At 41.1% G+C, this 17,418-nt stretch overlaps 1 protein-coding gene across 1 annotated transcript in view; it reads left to right on the plus strand.

Moving 5' to 3' along the window:
• Positions 1-17,418, plus strand: part of SGPL1 (sphingosine-1-phosphate lyase 1) — a 1,851,476-nt gene that overhangs the window by 1,784,176 nt on the left and 49,882 nt on the right. Inside the window, exon 13 of the mRNA XM_044055782.1 lies at positions 1,703-1,823. Coding sequence (XP_043911717.1) covers positions 1,703-1,823 — 121 coding nt within the window. The remainder of the gene's footprint in view (positions 1-1,702; positions 1,824-17,418) is intronic.

Raw genomic sequence — 17,418 nt, forward strand, 5'->3', positions numbered from 1 at the left:
ATACGAGTTTATTGGCAGTGATGGATTGACATCATTGGCAATGCAGACTCCCTCAGTGCCATTCATGACCTTGGCATTCCTGCTGTCAGTACTGAAGCAATCCCGCATCAAGTCAGCTCTGTTGCTAGGACTTGTGGCCAGTGACTATTCATTGACATCTTGGGGATCAACATCAGTTGTGAGACCAATAGTGTTGGTACTGGCAGTTTCCATTCTGGTAGCTGAAGTTTCAGATATGGTGCCAGTGCATCCCACTAGGTTATCAGACCACAGAGCAGGTAGCTTCAGCATTTACTCCATGTCAAGATACCTCTTAGTTGGGAGCTTTAGACTTTTGTCCCGTCATTGTCCCAGAACAGCCTGCAGGAAAACCGCTTCCACAGAGCTAGAATACCTGGGGAACAGTCCTTTTCTGACCACCATGATGAGTTCACTCTTGAGTGTCTCTTGGAAGTTAGAGTACAAAAGGAGGCTAGTCACCTATTCTAGATACAGATTTTGATGAAGTTCATTCCCACCCAGATGATCCCAAGTATGGGGAAATCCTAGAACTTGTGAAGCAGAGGGAGTCTTGGCTTGTTGATCCTGACTCCCTGGAGGAAGAAATTCTGTAAGAGGCTTTTTGGCCCATCCTGCTTACATCTTGGTTGATCCCCCTTCCACTGATCTAATGATTGGATCTGGTCATGGATAGGACATGGTGAAAGTCTAATGTCAATGAGCCTTTCCTGGGGAAACCGGACAGTATCCTAGTCCGGAAAGAAAAAGCCCTGAATTTTGTACTGTTAGTGTAGGTTTGCGTGATGTGAGTGCATGAATTTAGGAAGCCAGACACCTGCACAACTCCTTTTTGCTAGAGGGATAACACAGTTGATGACTTACCAATCATTGGAACCTTCTACATTTCAAGGCCACTCCAGTAGACATGGCTGTTTTAGGTGCTTCAAGAATATCTTCATTTCAGACATCTATTCCAGAGGCACTTAGTGTTCACACTTTCACCAGGAAGTGCTGTCTGAGTAGCTGCTCCAGGAATTGAGACTCATTAGTATTTCAGTACTTGTGGATTCAGTCTTGTGAACTTTCCTGTTAGCTGCTCTACAGCTTCTTCCAGTGCTAGGTGTACTGCTTTGTAGTTCAACCCAAGTGTGGGCTCCCCAAGGACAGTCCATGATGGAAAATGTAATTGATATGTTCTTGCTACTGTATCAGTTAATTGTTTTAATAAATCCCCTTGATAGGTTACGGATATGCTCCCGATGCCCTTCTGTGCTTGGATGATCCCTTTGTCCAGCAGATGGTGTTCCCCATAAGTCTGACAAGTGTTATAGATATCTAGTATGCATCGCTTTTTTTCTTGATTTTTCAGGAAATGTATTTACTGGGTGAAGTGGCGGGCTCAGGATGCTAGATGAACTTACCTGTTGTTGTGTATGATATCATAGCATGTGCCAGTGTATGATGTGCACTCCACCAAGTAAGAGATTCTCAAAAAATTTCAAATTGGAATCAAAGAGAAGATGAATCTGTTCTCTTTGCAGAACAACTGGTGCTGTAAGAATGTCTATTCTTTGTGTTTTCTGTTGTATGACTTAACTGTGAGATTAAAAATCATTCCTTTAAACGTGTTTTAGTGTTTGTTAGTTCCATGCAGTTTGGAATGTGATACATCATCTGTGCTCCCTCTCCATATTTTTCTTAGTATCCACATCTGCCTGACATTGTTGCACACAAAGCCAGGTGTTGCTGAACAGTTTGTGAAAGACGTTGAGGCCTCTGTAGCTGAAATTATGAAGAACCCCAAAGCCAAGACCACTGGTTTGGTAAGTTGGTGCTGCCATTTAATTTCTTGTAGTGGTGCAGTCCAAATCAAACCAGATTGCAAGGGAAGGGGTGTTTCTGAAAAGTGTTAGAAAATTCAGTTAACAACTACAGCAACTGATGTATTTTGTTGAATTAGTATGTTCACAAAGTGTGTGCATTTGTTTTAATTTTAGATTTTCAATTTTTTTTGTTTATTTGATACTAAAATAATGTTTTTGGCACTTCAGAAGGACAAACTGCTTTTTTGATGTACATAGTTTTGTATGTTTGTTTTAATTTAATAGGTTATGGAGTTCTCTGGGGGTGTTTTTTTTTTAATTTGAAGGTTTTCATTAAAACAAAAAGTCTTGTAAAGTGTGATATAGGTTCAAATGGAGATGAAAAAATTACCGTATAAAAGATTAATCTGCCAAACATTATAGGATGTGTGTAACAAAAGATTGAAATGGACATTTAAGAAAGCTGCTATGTATGTAATAGGTGTTAATAACTTCTCATCATAATGGCTACACTAAACATATTAATTTGATGTTTCATTTTAATTCAATCCTCAACTGATGGGTTCAGATCTGCGACTCCGATCTGACTCAACCACTTCTTCTAGATCATCGCATCCTAGAACTCTCGAGCACCTCCCTTTTCCCATAATACCCCACCAACCTAACATACCTCTGATCTTGTTTACCGCCATTGGGTATCAGAAGTTGATTCCTAGTTCTCGGGTGATTTTGATGTAATCTTCAGATTTTTTTCCATTAATTGTGAGTTACTGAATTTTTGGTATTTTATCTTTCTTCTTCCTCCCTCCCATAATTTTCTATTTCTTTAGCATCCTTACTCCCCATTTTAGTGCTATGTTACCATTTTTTGGTACTTCTTTAATTATCATTGCTGGTATTTCTTTGTACTCCTTTGAGTACTTTGTCTACCATTCTTGGTAATCTCTCTTTTGTATCCTTTTCTCTTTCCTTTATAAAAAAATATTTGTCTGTAGAATAGATAAGCTGTTTTTTTCCTTGTAGCATACTTCTATCACTTCTTGACTCTATAGTAAGAACTTGTTTCTGCGTGTTGTTGGTAGCTCTTATAAGATGTTGGAGGAAACCCTCTGGGTTTAAAAAAGTGTATTTCCTGTGGGCATAAGATCCCAAATTCTGATGACCACATGGAATGCTTTTATTATGTGGGTCCAGCCCACCTTCATATAGACTGTGACATTTGCTGTGGTTTTAATTCTAGGGCCTTGATTGAGCATAAGAACAAGTTAATTCTGTGGGGTCTCTTGCCCTCCAAATCTTCCTCCTTGATGGTGAGGGCTCAAACTCTTTCTAAGAAGTCTGCAAAAGTAAAGGTTGATTGTCAAACTAAGGACCAAGGAGTCCTGGAAGAGGTCTCCTGATCATCCCTCAACTTTGGTTTTGGCTCCCTCAACAGAGTCCCCTGCCAAGATCCTAAAAAAAAGTCAGATCCAATGGTCATCCCAATGGTTTGAAGTTCAAGTTCTCCATGGATCTACACCCAGCCACTTCGATCAGATCCTATTTCATCCAAGCTCCCCACTCCATTCCTGGAAGGAGTTGACTTGAAGGAATTCCAGGCCTCCTTACACTACCTCCTCTCTTCGGTCCTCCAGAAGTCTTGCAGAAGCAGACATGGACAGGATGATCAGGAAGTTTCTCAGGGCAGAGATCCAGATGGGAGTTCTTCCGGCTCCAACCCCTTCCAGGCCTGAAAGCTGACAAATATTCACTTCCCCTTTGGTATCTCCTTCTCTGATTCAGCCTTCTATTTTGGAGCCATCAGATCTGAAATAGTAAGGGGTGTCTACTTTGGATCCGAAGAATGTTTCTTCTTCCACTCCAGTAGTTTCCCTGAGCTGACCAACACCTAGTGTTTCAGACCCAGAGGACTCTGAGCTAAGCATCGGCACCTGATCCATTGGCTTGGAGTCTACTCCTAAGCTTTCAGAGCACTCGCTTCCCCTCAGAGCCTTGTAACTGAATAGCTTGGGTCTGACTCCCTCCTTGGGTAGAGTGCTGATAGGGTTGTTGGAGTCGACAACCCAAGAAATTTCAGCTTCGGATTCATCGACTTCTGTTTCTCTTAGGCATTCTGCTTTCGAGGTTGTGGAGAGGGTTTTCTCTGTGCCTAGAGAACAGACATCCCTTAAACTACCCTACTGCATATTGTTCTTCGTCCTGAGCTTCAGTCATCTGTTCCACTGGGACAGTCAGCCTGAGCAAGGCTCCAGCTGGTCCATTAGGACATTGTTATCTCTTCCAATATTTCCTCAGAGCACTTCACAAGAGGACATGCAGAAGCAGACACTCAGATTGCCCCCCAGGAATCACTGACAGAGGACACCGACTTTGATGAGGGGAGAGTCAACAAATCACCAGCCGATGAGTTGTTGACTTAGTCTCTTAGCAGACATGGAAGGAGCTGGGCACTGTTAAGCTAATACCTAAAAGACTAGGTAAGATCCTTGCCCCCCCCTCCCCAAGACCATGTGCACTGGCTCAAGCAGCAGATACAAAAAAAGGCACTAGCAGAGCAAAGTTTCTCTGTCCACCCCCCTAATAAGGAATCCAGCATATTGCAGAGATTTGGGAAGTGTTTTTATGCTTCAGCAATCTTTGCTGTTAGGTCAGGAAATTACTTGATACATTTTACAAGACTGCAAAGGGATTTGATCAAGGAGCTTACCAAATCTCTTTCTGGGTCCATGTCTTCTAAGGATGGAAACAGAATGTCCTGGCAGCTGGACACCTGCAATCTATTTCAAATGCATCTAAGAGATTGATCTCCCATGATGCAGAAGGTACCTCATGGGTGAGCGGGTTCAGGCATAGCCATCAGAAAACCTGCGTAGATGTGCTTATGTGATTTTGTGGAACCATTTAAGTCTTCTTTTGTCAGTGCACCCTTATATGTTCATAGGTGTGTACTAGGCTAATGACCCCTGGGGCCTTTACAAGCCTAGCCCATAAAAGTGCCCTGGTATCGTGCCACCCGACGTTAGTTCCCAGTGCCTCTATCAAGTAGAGCCCCTGGAGTGACCACCGGGGTGAGCTTTCTATTTACCATCCACTCATTAAGATTTCTCTTGAAGAGGGCCAGTGAGGTGCTCTGCTTGACATGTATTGGAAGTCTATTCCAGAGCATGGGCAATCTCTGGGTTATGAACTTGTCCCTTCAGCATGTTCTGTTGATTGTGGTAATGAGGTTGAGGTTTCTGGAGTGTGTGGTGTGGAGGGATTGGGATTTCTTTAGATGTAGCATTTCTAACAGAGCTGGGTCAGACATGGATTTGTAAGTCAAGCAGAGATCGTCTGTTAGTAGATGATATGAGACAGATAATAGCTGGAGCTTTTTGAGTCTGTTCGTGTAGGACATGTGTTTAAGGCTTTGAATCTTCTCTTTTTGGCCCCAAGGTTAAGGCCCAAGATGTGAATAAGGGGGAAAAGACCTGTCTGCTCTTGGTGTACATTTTTCTACACCTCAAAGGTCCTTCTCTGTGAACCAGTGAGGTGGCAGAAAGATGTGGTTTAAGAAGTCCCAGGGTCCTTTCTAGGATCCACATCGAGATAGTTCACCCAGGGGCAAAGGGGGGATCTGGAGTGGAAGACACTGGCCTCAAGGTAGAGGTGGCCCACACAACTACAGTTCTAGAGATTCTTTCTCAGATAAGCCCTGTCAGTGCTTCTGAAAGGAGGTCTAACTGTCCCTCTCTGGTGGCAGTCAGGGGTCATTTATCCCTGCACTAGAGAACCTGGCTAGCTATCACAAAAGATTTGTGGGTGTAGAGGATTATTTCTAGAAGTTGTACCATAATATTTTCCCTAGCCCCTCACACATTTCTGAAGAAAAACCCAAATATTCCACCCAGTTAGAAAGATGCAAGATTTCTATAAATAAAAAAGTTGGTAGAAAAGGAGTCATCTGAAAGTGCCCCCCATACCAGAGATGGTCCGGAGCTTATTCAAGATTCTTCTTAGTGCCAAAAAAGACAGGGAACTTGAGACCAATTTTGGATCTTAGCAAGTTAAATCAGTTTTCTCAGTACACAAAGTTTCTGATGGTTACGGTTCAGTCCATTTTGCCTCTACTGCAAAAGGACAATTGGATTTGCTCGATAGATCTCCAGGATGCATACCATCACATCAAAATGAACAGATACTCCAGGAGATGCCTACTCTTCTGGCTGGGAGCCAGTCATTACCAGTTCAGAGCACTGCCCTTTGGTCTCACCACAGCCCCCAGGGTTTTCACCAAATGCATGGCAGTGGTAGCAGCTCACTTGAGACTGTTGGGATTGTGGGTGTTTCCTTATCTAGATGACTGGCTCCTCACTGCCTCAGCCAGGCATCAGCTAATACAGGCAAGGGACTATGTGCTCCAGTTGTGTTCTCATCTGGGAATAACAGTCAGTTACAACAAATTTCCACTCACCCAACACAGAGTCTGGAATTCATGGGGTGGGGGGTTTGAACACAGTCAGATAGCCTGTCTTCCCTCGACTTGAATAAACACTGTACAGTCTCAAGTAGAGAAATTGATCCAGAATTCATCTCTTCCAGCCCATCTGAGCCCTACAGGCTTTGGGTTCCATAACAGAAACTATTGCCCTTGGTCTATTGGCCAGGTTTTACATGAGAATGCTTCAGTGGACTCTTGTCAGCTCAGTGGTCGTTTTTCCAACATCCCTTATCCATGCTAATCAAGATCACTCAAGCATGCAAAAGATATCTTGTATGGTGGATTCATTCAAACCAGCTCCACAAAGACCGTCCTTTTGTTTTTCCCCTTCCCAAGGCCACTGTGACCACAGATGCTTCCCAGCTTGGGTGGGGGGCACTACTCAGGAAGGACAGTCCAAGGCATGCAGTCCCCTGAAGAGAGAGGCCAAGACATGTATTAGTGTCCCGGAGATGAGAGCTGGCACTGCAGTCCTTTCAATATGCTCTCCCTTCTGGGACAGTTGCAATTCAAATGGACAATGTGTTGGTAATCTGGTACACCAACAAACAAGGGAGAACCAGATGTTACCCCCTCTGTCCAGAAGCTGAGAGAGTTTGCCAGTGGGTCATCTCTTCCAGTCACTTTGTAATAGCAACACACATCCTGGGGAAACCCAACACGGTTGCAGACAAACTAAGCAGATCAATTCTGATGCCTCACAAGTGTCACTCAATGTCAACTTGATGGAAAAAAAATTCCATTAGTGTGGCCAGCCATGCTGTGATCTATTTGCCTGTCAACTCAACAACAAGTGCAGCAGGTTCTTTGCCTGATCCCTCCATCGGGGGAGTCACGGAGAAATGCTCTAGTACACAACTGGTCCCCTGGACTCCTCTATGCCTTTCCACCCTTATCAATAATTCCCAAATTTCTTCAGAAAGTAGTTTGGTTGAACAGCACAGTTACCTTCATTGCTCCCTTTTGGCCTCCTCAGATTTGGTTCATGTTTTTCTGGCCTATTCTCCTACATTCACCTTGGGATCTGGATCCAACTCCAGATCTCCTGTCTCACCAAACAGGTATGATTCATCTGGACTTAACAGGCTTAAATTGACTGCATGGTTTCTCCAGTTCAGCTCAGGATCTCTTCCTCAGTCCATCGTATTTTGCTGTCTTCCCATAAAGCTTCTACTAGAAAGACTTACAAGAGTAAATGGAAAAGATTTGTCTTCTGGGCCATTATCAAAGACCTGAACCCTTTTTCAGTGCGTGTGCCAGAGATCCTCAAACTTTTAGCTTCAGTCTTTAATGAAGGAGTTGTTTTTTCAACTATTAGAGTTCATTTGGCTGCCATTTCTAATTTCTCCATGGGAGAAAATAACTCTATATTAGCCTTTTCTAAATACTGCAAGGGCTTTCACAAAGGAACTCTTTTGCTTAGATCTCCATTAAAATATCCTGCTCCCCCTTGGGATTTAAACAAAATGCTTCAGGCCTTAAGTCCATCTCTGTTTGAACCTTCAGCTAAAGCTAACCTGAAATTTCTATCTTGAAAAAACTTTTTTTCTAGTGGCTATTATGTCAACTAAAAGAGTATCTGAACCTCAGGCTCTGTGTTCAAAACCTCCTTATCTCATTTTTCACAAAGACAGGGAGTCACTACAAAGTAATCCATCTTTTTTACCTAAGGTAGCTTCTGAGTCAGATATTAACCAGGTCATTAATCTCCTATTTTTTTTCCAAGGGAGGAGCAGGATCTTTTAATGGAGATCTAAGCAAAAAAAAAGTTCCCTTGTGAAAGCCCTTGCACTGTTTAGAAAAGGCTAATGTAGAGTTATTTTCTGCCATGTGGAAATTAGAAATGGCAAATCTACATTTATACTAAAGTAATCAAACTGTGTTAACAAATTAACATTAACAAACATTATACTCCACATATATTGCTATACATGGTATAACCTAAATAACATCACATAAATTATTCAATCAGTGCCCCTTTTTAAACAAAACCATCTTTATTAAACCATCACTTATGACATAAGCAGTCATACATTTACATAAATGAAAACAAACCATACCGACACAATCGTAGTTGCTAGCATTTTACATCACAAACCATACTGGCACACACCCTGTTGCAACCATTATATATCACTTATAATCTGCCCAGTCATTTTCAGTCAAACATTACATAGCTCATTTAAGTCCTGCCTTCTTTTAAACCTCATTCCTCCCCTTTTTTTCCTTTGTAGTTTGCTCCTACCCTTTTATAAAGATCTCTATTCCATTCTATATTCACTACGTTGTCGCCTCACAGCAAGACGTTGTCCTGTTCGATTCTCAGCTAGAGTGTCTTCTGAATGGAGACGTGCGTGAATGGGCGTACCTTCGTTGAAGGTTGTGCGTCAGAGCTGGCAACTTGGCACATAAAAATCTACTGCCAATCATTAGCAGACCGGAGTTCCACTGTGGCGACCCCTAACCGGGAAAAGCCGAAAGACACAACAACAACAACTATATTCACTACTTCCAGTAATGTTGGTTTAGATTTTGATTTCCATTTTCTAGTAATTGTTTTTTTGGCAGCCACCATAAATAGTCACAGCAAGGCCTTACCCTGCCTAGGCAATTCCTATTCTGTATCATAACTCAGAAAAATCATCTCCCTTGTCACACCAATCCACTAACCCAGTGTTCCCAACAGTGCATCCTGTAGGGAATCCGTAAAGTTCCCCAACCCACTGCCAAAAAATTTGTTCCCAGGTACCTCTTTCTTCCCCATCATACCGCCAGCATTTGCTGTCTACCTGAGGAAAAATTCTCTGGAGTCTACTTGGAGTATAAAAATGCCTATGTAAACATTTCCAGGTAAAAATCCTAAATCTTCTAGATTTTTTTTTGCATATTTGGGAGACATAAATACTTCCTCCCATTGTTTCTTTGTGAATTGCTTATCCAATCTCTCTTCCCAATCCTTTCTAACCTCTTCTGACTGATTCTTATAGTTATCATGCAATATTTTATATGCTCTACTAATGATTCCTTTTCTAATGGCAGCTTCTGTTCTAGATTCTGCTAAAAACTCTACCAATGTTGGTCTTTCATTTTGGACCCCCCCCCATATTTCTTTCTTTTTGCCTTTGTTCTGATATCAGTCCTTGATAGGGAAGGCAGTCTCTAACCTGTAGTCCAAATAAATTCTTGGCCTCTTCCCATTCTATTACTGTTCCCTTTGTAGTTATTTGCTCCCAATACCTTTATTACTTTGCCAGTTTTCTCCAATAAATTCTGGCCCCCTCTTGCCTGTTGAATATCTAAAGTTCCATTGACCAAATGGTTGACTGATTGTATAACCTTAAATGGGTTTATCTCTATCAAAACTTCCTAGGGCCCATTCCACGAGATCTATAGCTGTTTCTTCAGCTTTTTGGTCCAAAGTATCTTTAGATGATATTTGTGCAGCTGCAACCTGGGCTAATTGACGCACTTTCATTACTCATTACAAGTTGGATTCAATTTCCAGGAAAAGAGCGGCATTTGGCTCAGCAGTGCTCCAGAATATCCTTCCTTAAGGGCCTCCCAGAGTTGTAGTAGCTGGGTCTCTGTCCCATCAGTTGAGGAATGAATGAAAATGACATCAGATTAAAAAGGTATGTACTCACCATAACGTTCCATCTGTGTTTTCTGTTTTCATTTTTCCTCAATTCACCCTCCACCGACCCCCTCCTTTTATGTACTTGGGGAGAGATGTAAGAGTGGTTTAGGCACCTCTGTTCCTTGTTTGAGCTCCAACTTCCCTTTTCCTGTTCTACCACTGCTTTTTTCTGTTATTGGTTGTCTTTGTATATCTAGGGCAGCAAACTTGATCTGAGGTATGTTAGGTTGGTGGGGCATTATAAGTAAAGGGAGGCAGTTGAGAGTTCTATGATCCACTGATCTGGAAGAAGAGGCCAAGTCAGATCAGAGTTTCAGATCCAAACCCATCAGTTTGAGGAAGAATGAAAATGGATATCACAGATGGAACATTATGGTGCATATATAACTTTTTATTTTGATATGTGAATGTTTTCACAGGTATTGACAAAAGGAAAGAATATTGAATTATATTAAGAAATTCAGAGTTTAAATAACAGTGCTACAGAAAACGCATTTGGAATTAAATGAATATGTGAATTTGCTAAAGAAAAGATTTCAAGAGGGGATGCTCAGCAGAATATCAAGGACAAAGGAAAAGGGGAGTACTTGCATTAATTGCTAGAGGAGCTATAGGAGTGATAGAACAGGGGAAAAAGACATTAAAGGTAGATTTGTGGTTCTAAGGGGCTACTGGCAAGGGAGGAGGATTATGATATTACAGTAAACTCTCAGTTAATTGGCAGCCTTGGGGATTGGTAGATGCAGGATAACAGTAGTTTCTGGCTGCTTGAAAGTTACTATTAAAAATAGGCCTGACTAATACTGTACCCTATACTATTTGTTTGGTTTGACTTGTTCTTAGGTTGGGGAGAGAGAGAATTTATTCCTATCCCCCTTTTTAAAACTCTAAAAACATAAAGTATGTTTCTGCGAGGGGGGGGGGGGGGGCACACATGAAAAGTGTACTGTATTTCATCTATTTTTTTTTTTTCTGGTTGCTTGAGTTCCAGTTAACTGAGAGTTTACTGTACGGAACTTAAGAACATTCTGGGATAAATAATTAGCTTTCAGCAGAATATTACTTTATAGTTGGGGACTGGAACTAGATTTACAACAGTCAGGATGTGTCTGGAGTACCTAGAAGGGAAAATATAACAAAAGAGGATATATTTCTGAATATATTTAGGAACGTATTTTGTATGTATGACATGAATTCAGGAGTAGGAGCTCAGTAGAAAATTTACATATTCCCCAAGGTATAGTAACTGGTCTAGACTACAAAGACATTATATTTCACAGGAACACATGCATTTAATTGAAAGCTTTGACACACACTTCTAATAATTGTTTTAGATTACACACCAATAACAACTAAGATAATGCTGGATAAGGAAGTACAAATGTGACACTGATGCTTCTCCGTCTACCTGATAAAAAGACAAGAATTGAGTGGGTAGTGGAAATTATTTCAGAGTTATTACAGAAGTTAGAAATTTCTTCAGAAGTGAAAGCTAGTGAATAAGATAAAATGGAAGTGGAGTGTAAAAAATAGTGTAGAAATAAAAGAAAACGAGATATGCTCAAGTAACAAGAGTTATTTAGATGGGCTAACAAAAGTTAAAGTATTGCAGAATAAGGGGGATCCCATACAGACAAGAGGCACAAATACAGAGTGCTAAGAGAAAATAAGTGAGTGTCTGGATAATATGCATGAGTTTAGAAAGTTTGCTGTTAATCAACTGTTTTTGATAATACCTACAGAGCACAAAAACTTTTAGCAAAACGACCTAGGCAACAGAAAGTAGAAAGGGATGTTGCTAAACTTAGGGAGCCTCTAACAAGAAAAGTAACCAGAGATCCTGTAGAGGTTATGGAGAGATTTTTGAAATTTTATGAAAATTTGTATAAAGCAGAGGAATGTGGAAATCAAGAAAAAGCACAAATGGAAATATTTAGCTATGCCAACGTTAGAGGTGGATGAGGCTCAACAATTAAGATTTAAGATAGGAGGAGATATGATAAAAACAGTAATGTGTAATCAATCTGTGGGAAAGCCTCCAAGAATAGATGGTATTCCCGTGGAAGTTTGGAAGCTGAGAGGGAAAAACTGATAAAGATCTGGAAGGTTTTGTTTAACAGTATTTTAAAAGGAAGCACCAACATCCTGGAAGAAAGCTGTGGTGGTTGTAATACCTAAACATGGTAAAGACCCATCAGACTCAGCTTCATATAGGCCCATTTCAATTTGAAATCACGATTATAAAGTATATGTCTACAGTAGCTAAAAGAGTGGCTGAGGTGTTGCCAAAATTGATAGATATGGATCAATGTGATTTTGTGGAGAGGAGGCAAATATTTCACGTTAGAAGAGCAGTGATGATCCAGAGGGAAGTAAAATGTAAGAATGAACCACTGTTGGTAGGTTTTGATGCAGAGAAAACATTTGACAGAGTATGCTGAGATTTTATGAGTAGGACAGTGGAAACTTTTGCATTTCCTGACAGAGTAGTAAGGTTAATTAAGAGGATATATGAGGGGCCACAGGCAAAAATTAATGTGGGATGCTTCCTCTCTGATAGGTTGTGTCTGAGTAGAGGGATCCAGGCATGAGTGTCCTCTTTCCCCTTTGTTATTTTTGTTATGTTTAGAGCCATTGGCAAAGAAAACAAGGGACTCAAATATTCAAGGGTACACTTGGTATGGTAATCAAGAAAAGTTGGTTTTATTTGCAGATGATATTATTTTGTACCTGGTAAAACAGAAAAGACCATTGCAGTGTTGTGGAGCATTCTCAGAGTTTCAATTTGTTTCAGGATATAAAATTAATGAAGACAAAACAAAGGCTATGACCGTAAACTATGCACTCACACATGAATTGGTTCACCAGTAGCCATATTTGCGGGGACATGATAAAATGAAGTGTTTAGGAGTATGGATTAAAAGTGATTCTGTTATAGCAGATAAGGATATATGAGAAGAGAATAAACAAAAGTTAGTACAGAAACTGGAAACTCTTGCTTATGGACATGGATAGCAAGATACAAGAAGTGGAAATGTTTTTAGTCCCTTTAATTGTATGTACAGGTCGGGCATAGTCAGGCCTATGTTTATAAAGCAGAGGAGAAATTGTGGACAGCAGTTAATAAAGAGTTGAAGGTTTTTGTTTGGGAGGTGAAGAAGGCAAGACTCAACTGGGATAAGTGGATCCAACAGAACAAGGTGGTTTAGGTTTACCTGATCTGAAGGGATATTTTAGATCTACATGGTTATGGTTAATATACATAACACAAGCAGAAAGCTGTAATTCAAACTGGAAAAGGATGATGATAAAGTAGGGAGAGAAGTTCAAGAAATGAGAGAATTTAGTAACAACAGCTATACAGAATGTTATATTTGTAAAGTTGCAAAAAGTATTCTAAGAACTAAGACAATATAAGAATGGAGAAGGGAGAGTCTGTCAATAGGGAGGACTGCAATTAGAGGTACAGAGAATAGGTAAGGGGAGGCTGAAATTTACTGGAGCAAATTGGCAAGAGAACCAAGGTATTGGGAGCAAATAACTAGAGAGAGAGAAAAGTAATACTGGTCGAAGAAGACAAGAAGACATTTAGACTGCAGGCTGGAGACTGCCTTCCTGATCAGGGACTGATATTAGAGTGTAGACAAAGAGAAATGGATAGGAGATTCCTAAGTGAGAGGCCTGCTCTGCTGAAGATTTTAGTGAATCTACAACAGAAGCTGCTGATAAAACAGGGGTAATTAGTAGGGCATATAGAAAGTTTCACGACCATCAGAGGAGTTCAGAAAGATTGGGAAGAGAGAGTGGATAAGTAGTGTACAAGAAAACAATGGGATAGCATATGTATGGTTCCTAAATATTCAACAAAGTCTAGAAGATTCAGGATATTTGCTTGGAAATGTTTGCATAGCTATTTTCTTACCCCAAGTAGACTTCAAATAATTTTTCCTGAGGTATATGGCAAATGTTAGAGCTGTGAGGAGGTAGAAAGAGGTTAACTGAGAACATGTTTTGGAATTATGAGATGGCAGACTTTAAAAATGTCTTACAGAGTACCATTGTCAAAAATAGTGGGTGAGCAAATGGGTGTAACTAAGGAAATTATTTTTGAGCTGGGGTACAGGATCTGCATTGCCTAGACATAGTAAGGCCTTGCTGAGTCTATTTATGGTGGCTGCCAAAAAGCAGTTACTAGAAAATGGAAATAAAAGTCTAAACCAGCTTTACTAGAAGTAGCGAATATAGGAACTGAGATAAAAGAACTGGAAGTCGAATCTTTAGAAAAGGGTAGGAGCAAATTGTATAGAAAAAAATGGAAATTGTAGGAACAATACATGCAGAATAATGTTTTTGAGGAAGAGGAGTACGTTTTTTAAAGAAAGGCAGGAATTGAGCAAGGCTAGATTGTCTATGGATGATATTTGTGCTGCGGCTACTTGGGCATCTCCTCACACTTTTGTTACTCATTGCAAGTTGGATGTGGCATCTAGGGGCAAGTCTTCCTTTGGTTCCACAGTGCTCAGGAGTATTTTCCACTGAGCCTCCCAGGATTTAGGTGCTAGGGACGCTGTCCCACGGGTAAGAATGTAGGCGAGATTGGACTACGTAACATCAAGAAGTTATGTACTCACCATAACGTTCGATGTATGTAGTCCATTTCACCTCACATTCTTACTTACCCTCCCCCTTCCTGGAGGATCTGGAGGTTAGGTCTGGTTTCAGAGCTCCCTTCATTCTTGGTTTGTTCTTCCTTTCCTTGGGTGTTGTTATGCATGGAGAATGAGTGCTGGTGTTTGCAGCAAACTAGATCTGGGGATAAAGACCAGTGCAGCATGGGATACCATCTTAGCCCGGCCAATAGAAGGACTTCGAGCTAGAAAACTTTTGGCCGAGTTGGAGCCGACATTCGGCTCCGAACCCACGGGTAAGAATGTGAGGCGAGATGGACTACATACATCGAATGTTATGGTGAGTACATAACTTCTTGTTTGCCTATGTCTTAAGCGATGACTCAATCAACATGTTAAAATAAGAATGTTAAGGATCTCTTGATGGGGACCATTTGTTTGGTAATTCTTCTGCTGAAATGTTAGAGAAACTGGAAGGAGGAGGAAATTTGGTTTAGGGAGTTGACTCTTTTTGTGTCCTCTCCCTAAGTACCAAAACCTTTCTTTCGCTGGTCCATTTTTTTCAAAAGCCTTTTAAATCCTCTCAGCAAAAGCTTTGCAAACAGCAATACAAGAAAAAAAATGGCAGAGAGTTTCAAAAAGGAAGGTAGACTGATCCCCTGAACCCACCTTTCAAAATAAATCTCATACAACCTATGTGGTAGTCAGGAAGTCCTTCTACGTGGCACACCTCATCATAAAAGGGTTCTCATCCAGGAAAAAAGAGGTCATTGTTACCCTCTACTAATCACTCATTAGACCCATTATAGAGTACAACGCCCCTTTTGGAATGTACCTCACAAGACATCTGCAGCAGCTGGAAAGGCCACAGAAGTACCTCACAAAGAGGATTACTGGACTCAAACAAATGCCCTACACTGACCGCCTCAAAAAACTCCAGCTTTACTCCGTAGCATATCGCCTACTTAGAGGTGATCTCTGCCTAACATATAAAGCTATGTCAAACCCAGAGCTGTTGGACATGCTACACCTAAAAAAAATCCCAATCCCTCCGAGCTACATGCTCTAGGGACCTAAGCCTGGTCACCACAATAAACAAGACATGCTGGAGGGATAGATTCCTATCCCAGAGACTTCCCATACTCTGGAACAGGCTACCCATCTATGTCAAGCAAAGTTCTTCATTAGCACTCTTCAAGAAAAATCTTGATGAGTGGATGGGAAATAGGAAATACACCCCGGGGATCACTTCTGTGTCTCTGCTCATCAGTGGCACAGGAAAATAACTTTCTTGGGTGGCGTAAGCCAGGGAACCCTGTTGGCTAGGCTTGCATAGGCCCTTGGGCCGATAGCCTAGTACCTACCTATGAACCTATGAATCTATGTCTGTTTTCTTCCCTTCCCTCCCAACCCTGAACTTTCTACCCAAATTGCAGTCAGCCTCTCCCACTGCCTTCATTTCTGGAAACAGAAAATGTCAGTTGCCTGGGTTCTAAAAATAATCCAGAATAGTTACAGACATTAGTGGACTTCCCATCTGTCTCAGTTGGGGATCCCGCCTCATCCTCACAAAAACATCATCCGTTGCCTTAAATTATGTCAGACCTGCTATCCCATGTTGTTATAGAACCAGTACCTGTGACTCAGAGGCAAAGGCCTTTATTCAAGAATGTTCTTAGTTCCCAGCTACTTACTTTAGTTCTTTCAGAGCTAAACACCTTTCTTTTGGTCCCAAAATTTAAGATGCTCATTTTACGAAACTGTTTTTTTTTTCTGTTTCCCGTGGCATTTCTTGTCACTGTAGACCATAAAAGTGACTGTCTACATATCTGAAATCACAGTCTTTACCTTTTAGTTGCACTGTCTTTTTACAACTTTGCCTTTTGGTCTTTCTGCTGCTCCAGGAGTTTTAACAAAGAGCATATCCCCAGTCATAGCCTTTTGCAGACTTCAAGGCATCCCTATTTCCCATACTTGGACAATTGACTAATCTCAGCTCTCTTTTGTGTAAAACACCTTGGCAGCTCCTCTGTTCACTAGTCATCTTTTCAGCACTGTGGGTTTCAAACTGAATCTGAAAAAGACTTGTTTAAACTCCTGTCAAAGATTAATGTTTCTATGGTGTCTATATCCACTGCTTACCTTCCTACACAAAGTTTCATCTTTTCAGCTTCACTTCTGGAGTCTGGCCCTTCAAAACATATTCAGAGCAAGAGAATTCCTGAAATGAAATGATTGCATGGCTTTGTACATTCTAATTGACTAATTTACTAGACTGTACATGAGGAAATTAAGTGGCACCTGAAATCAGTTGTGGTCCAGCATATCTGTCCATTATCCTTTCAAATTTCATTGCTCAGTTTCATCAAGAAAGAGCCCTATGGTGGGCCAGTCAGGTCCTGCTCTATGCAGTCCTCTCATTTTCATCCATCCTCTTGCTTAGTCAGTCAGAATGGACACTTCAGACTTTGCATGGGGACAGTCTCTCAAGTCTTCAAGGTTTGGTACACATGGGAGCCTCATTTCAAGAGCAAGCATACAAGTCTCAAGGAGATGATGGCTCTGATAAAAGCTATTAGAGCTCTTTGTCAGCTATGGACCCTCCGACAATACAACAGTTATGTGGTGTATAAACAAACAAGGGGGAACAAAGCAATACTCCCAAGTGCAGACTTGCCATGATTTCCAGGGAATTGGCAATACAGAACAACTTCAGTCTGTGGACCACATAACATTTTGTCAGAGCAGAGTACAATAGTTGACTTGTTGAGCAGATCCAAGATAGAGCTTCATACATTGATGCTACACCCAGAGGTCTTCCAGGAGTTTGTCCACCTGTGGGGAACTCCC

Source organism: Protopterus annectens, chromosome 14.part0 (assembly GCF_019279795.1).
Source record: "Protopterus annectens isolate FY-2018-M chromosome 14.part0, PAN1.0, whole genome shotgun sequence".
Classification (NCBI taxonomy): domain Eukaryota; kingdom Metazoa; phylum Chordata; order Ceratodontiformes; family Protopteridae; genus Protopterus; species Protopterus annectens.